General features: G+C 31.9%; 1 protein-coding gene across 3 annotated transcripts; it reads right to left on the bottom strand.

The window, feature by feature from the left end:
* Positions 1-424: 424 nt before the first annotated feature.
* Positions 425-4,821, bottom strand: LOC130647192 (uncharacterized). 3 transcript variants are annotated; one of them, XM_057452962.1, is made up of 6 exons: positions 4,278-4,821; positions 2,714-2,974; positions 2,407-2,517; positions 2,209-2,301; positions 956-1,180; positions 425-698 (listed from the first exon to the last, which is right to left on the bottom strand). In XM_057452962.1, the coding sequence occupies exons 1-5, from the start codon at positions 4,756-4,758 to the stop codon at positions 969-971; spliced, it is 1,158 nt and encodes a 385-aa protein (XP_057308945.1). In that variant the 5' UTR covers positions 4,759-4,821; the 3' UTR covers positions 425-698; positions 956-968. The 3 variants fall into 3 exon arrangements, with proteins under 3 accessions (XP_057308945.1, XP_057308944.1, XP_057308943.1); XM_057452961.1 differs by having other exon boundaries at positions 425-688; XM_057452960.1 differs by having other exon boundaries at positions 425-1,180.
* Between the last annotated feature and the right edge of the window lie 419 nt (positions 4,822-5,240).

Below are 5,240 nucleotides of genomic sequence, written 5' to 3'. Positions count from 1 at the left end.
GAACTTTTTGACACAGAAGGTTGAACAAGAATTATTACTCCCATTACTAAAAAACCGATAGATTAAATAAAGAAAGCACGTTCTGTATGATAAAGTTGCATGAGTTGAGAGAGCGATACAAGATTAATTTAAATTGACAATTTCATTTGATGATTAAAAAGATTGATTCTTTTACCATCAATTTTCATTTTTAAACTTATTCTTCAACACTCACGAACATCTTAAAAAGTTATTTTGTCTGTCAATTGCAAAGAATAAACAACTCGTGTGTTTATTTGGTCAGTAGAGTGGCGTTAGCAAAAAACGTCTTTAAAAAAGTTAGAGAGCAGAAGAGTTAAAGAGAAGAGACTTATTTTATGAGGTTGAACAATTGAAGCATTTTTGTTTGAAATGTTTTCCGGATAACATTTCAACAAGAATAAACTTTCATTATTCTAGATCAAGTCTTCTGGTAAAACGGTACAAACAAACTGAATATAAAATTATCAATCACTATCAATATTACTATAAACAAAATAATGAATATCTGTTGAAGTATTAAAATGTTTATATAGAGTTTATATGGACGCATGCTTGTTTGACAAATCAACCTGGAACACCTGCTCAGCAGGTTTATAGCCTCTGTTTGTATGCCATAAAATTATCTCGTTTACATGAGCTGGTTTGAAACAATTGCAGAACAAAAATCCTAAAACAAACTAAAATGATTTTTTAATCATAAAAACCATATCGCCTGCATCGCCTGCTTCGTCTGGCTTGGTATAGAGTGTGTTTACATAAAAAATTATCCCGCTTGAATCTTTGTAAATTTAACCGAGAGATTGTCAAGACGTGCTGCATTGTTCTCATATAAACACGTCAATTTTTTAAACAAAAATTTATTGAAGTAGCCAGGTGCTCGGATGGCCGAGAAAGTCTTGCAGAAAAGAACAATTAAAAACGAAAATAACCCTACTCCTTTTGCGAATTTAGTTCTTCTTTGTTTGACAGCTGGTCCTTGATTTGGACGTTGATGTCAAAGCTTTTCCTGTTTCCGGATCAACACACCAACACCCACCTCTCCAACATTGCAGTTGCTCAAATTTTCCATTCTTGTCACACGACGTTATTTGATATACGTTCTTTGGTATAGACCGTTTTTGACCGTAGGTCCAAATCTGATGGCGCATTCTTAAACAATCTAATATGGCAAAAAGTTAAGAAAGAGAAATTACAAAATTCGTGAATTATGCAGCTATTACATACTTCAAAAAGTATAATAATGTCAAATTTAAACTGATAATAAAATCATGTAGAATGGTAAGCAATTTAGATGAGAAACAAAAATCCAATAAATTTATTAACAAATTGAACGTTATGTATCATAATGTTATGTATCATAGTAATAAAAATTATTCTATGCGTCTGTAGTTTAATACTTCGGTCTGTTTGTGAGACAATTAAATAAGCTAATTAAAATTGTAAGTTATTCTTGAGAGATATAAGAATATAAATTATTTTGCCTTCCACTTGCATGTCTAATTAACCTTGCTTGAAATGGATCTAATATCGCACAGACATAAACATCTTTTATATAAAATTCCAAAATTTTATATGCTGCACGAGAATCGCAACAGATATAGAGATTTCCGGATTACAAATGTTATATTTCTATCACTACATTTTATAACGGCATTTGGGAACCACTTTAGCCCACAATGGCAAAACAAAACATATCAGAACAGAACAGACAGCTCACGTCGACATTTACTGCCACAAATAATTGCATAGGCTATTAGATTTAAAGTATGCCAAAGTTAATTCGATGCTCAAAGCGGATGCAATGCTGAGATTTGATTCAATGTTCAGAGCAACCTTAATGCTCGGAGCGGACGTAATGTTTAGAACGAACCCAATGCTTAGAGAGTACTCAATAATAGCACCATTTTGCAATATGGCATCCATTAGGCTAATGTTACACATGTCAGTTTGAGCAATCAAGAAGGAAAGCTCAAGTTATAATAATGATGAAATGTTATTTTAAAAATTACAATTGTAATTGATCACTTCCAAAAAAGTGGTTATTGAATAGAACAACGTCTCCAAATCTATTTTTAAAAAAAATAGTTAAAACAACCTTTTCATTACTCAAAAAAACGATGCAATGAAATTGCAACGTGAGATGAAAAATGCATTATAAAAATTATTCATCGACGGTGTTGTACTTACTTGTCATTGCACATGTTCTTGGTTTTCCGGATTTAACTCTAGTACCGAGGACTTCTTCTCCAGTTTTAGTGAAGACGCAGAAACATTCCCCCTCTAAATCAGGTATGTTACCTTTAGATCATCTAAATAACTGTCATTAATTGTATTTGTGAATATACTTAGTAAATTCCTTAGTACAGACTACAAAAAACAACTTACGATGACATTGAAGTGGTAGATACCAACCGTCTGCGCTGCATTCTGGGGCAAAACTTCCAAGTGGTGTAAAAACTTTTAACTTTTCCAATTCATTAAAACATTTTCGAAGACCTGCGAATAAAAATAGAGGCTTTTTTATTCAGTCATTCATTCATTTATTCATGCTTAGAGTACAGTAATAAATAATGTGCGAATTAATTGTGAAGTGCATTCTGGACATCACGTTGAAATTTCAACTAGATAATGGTATGTAAATTGTCAATTACTCCTGTGGTAGAAAGATGTTGAAAAGATATTGACTACTTACACAGTGGATTCTCAGTCAACTTTTTTATGCATTTGTACTCCACCTTTACTGTGCCAACTGTTCCTCTACAATGAGCTCCAAATGTGCTTTGTGTGTTCTGAACTTTGCAAATAGTTTTGTTATAACATATATTGGCCAAGATATATTTCGAAATTAATCCACAACACTTTGAATCACTGTGACTGACCTTCGTGATGTGTAAAATGTAGCCTTTAGCACATTGAATTACTAAATTTGTATGCTCGGGTCCTTCAATAACACCTAGAAGAACGTTAAAAGCATGAATAACAGAAACGAAATAGCTGTTATCAGTTCCTTATATTGTTGATACCTTACCTTAGGGCAAAAAATAACGTTAAAATGACATTATATTTAACAACATTTTATAGACTAATTTTTCCAGGTTAAAAAATTTCAAAAGTTTAAACATTCCAACAAGTGAAGATGTTGGTATCAGTACACATTATTAATACAAAAATTACTCGTTCTCTTAATGACTTATAGACTACAGTAACATACGACCTATGTGAACAACCAAGGTTGTTGTTCTGTGGTAGCTTGAGTTTTATAAATCGCCAATTGTCAAGCATTTAGATAAAAAAATATATTTATACAGAAATTACGTCTTCGGACTACAGTTCAGAATCAGTTGTGCAGAAAAACATTTTTGCCCAATATATTTACTTTTACTAGATAAATCCGTCGCACGTTCGTCTGATAATTTACTCTAATATTTTTTTTTCTTTATTTGCAACAGTGATTTTCTTACATGCGCACCATGCCCTTTGTCTGCCTCATCCCTTTCTTTAAAGACCCAGAACTTGTTTCTCAAGATTTTATGCGCTTCCCATCTTTCCTTTAGTCTTCTCCAAATATTTTTTTTTCTCTTTTCTTTTTTCATTAACTTGTAATAACATGCATTTTTACATATAACTATTTTTTTAATTTTTTTTTAATGGGACGAAGAGCCATTATTGTACTATGTATGTGGCCTAAAATACATACTATATAGCTTCGAAAAATAAAGCATCAAAAATTTCTCGGAAATTCGTGATATCAAGAATTCTCCTATCGTAAAACTGCAGTCATAAGGTATTAAATATACAGGTATTAAATATATAAAGATTTTCAAAAGTAGAACGTTACATCATCACGTGCAATTTAAAAGTACATGACAAGTAAAAGCTGTGTTAGCATAGTATATTTTTTCCTTCTTTTAAACTTTCTTGTGTCTACCCTCAGAAAGTGGTGACAGAAAAAAAATCAAAACAGATATAAACCATAGTGTATTCTATACCATGTAATAACCGGTACACATCGTAGGAAGTCAGATCCAAGAGAATAATTAAAAAGACATGATTGTTGTTTCTGTGAATACTCTTTTTTTGCCCTGGCATTACAATTTAAATAGGATATATTCTCACTAATATAATTCACAAACAAACAAATTAACACAACAAATATGCAACCGATAAACTAAGAAACAGAACTGATTACCTGTTCTACAAGTACTTGCCTTGGCAGATATAAATAAAAAAGGAAAAATATAAATATAAACTCCCACCTTGCACTTCTTTTTGTTTGTGATACTGCTTGTTTACATCGCTATACTTTAAGCAATCTGTATCATCTCCATTTGGATATTGACTGCAGTTAAGTGGCCAACTAGGTTTAAAATCACTAAGGGGTTCATGATCATACAGGGGTTTACAACCACTTTCGACTTTTCTGCAAAAAGAACTGCAGGGACGTATAACTTCATCTTGTTTTCTGTCACACGTTGGGAAAATTTCGGTGCATAAGAATGACGTCAATGCTTCACTGCACTCAAAGTCAACAGCATTCAACCATATTTTGAACTTTTTAATGTTTTCTGATTGTGTTTTGTCTTCTGTCTTGTTGAAGCTGTAACCTCTGTCGGCGAGAAATAAACATTCTGGAACATTTATGCGTTCACATTTAAGTTCACCTTGCGTAAAGGGAACTCCTGTTATATTCGGTATGAAAACAAATAGGATATATAGAACGGTACACTTCAACTTCATTTTAAATACTTTTTTAGGCGATGTTTAAAAGTTTGCTAAGTTTATTTTCGCTTTTTTATTTATTGGTTGCAATATGAGATGTTTAGTTGCCAAAGAAACCGAAAGAAAAACAAAGCTAATCAATAATCGCTGTTCTTGACGCTAACTAATGTAACATGCATGTTTGTGGTAGGCAAGACAAAGTAAATATTATGTCCTTGTTAATAGCAATATGTTGTCTGTTTCAAAGGGTAGCGAGATTAAATTTATGAAGTTAATCTGTAAACTCCCCACATGTTCTTTTACCATTTTGGAAAAAAAAATTACAAAATCCAAATAAGAGAGTTTTTTTAAAAAGAATTCCTTTGAAGTTTAATCCTGCAACATATTACTAAAATACTTGATTATGATATTTGTTTACCTTTTAAGAGGCTTAGAATTCTTTCCTGTGCAGCTGATAATTGATGAATTTAAAGAAAGACTTTATCAGAAAATCTAAGGAT

The sequence above is a fragment of the Hydractinia symbiolongicarpus genome, chromosome 6 (assembly GCF_029227915.1).
Source record: "Hydractinia symbiolongicarpus strain clone_291-10 chromosome 6, HSymV2.1, whole genome shotgun sequence".
Taxonomy (NCBI): Eukaryota; Metazoa; Cnidaria; class Hydrozoa; order Anthoathecata; family Hydractiniidae; genus Hydractinia; species Hydractinia symbiolongicarpus.
Note: the sequence above shows the minus strand (reverse complement) of the source record. Positions and strands in the feature narration are given on the sequence as shown.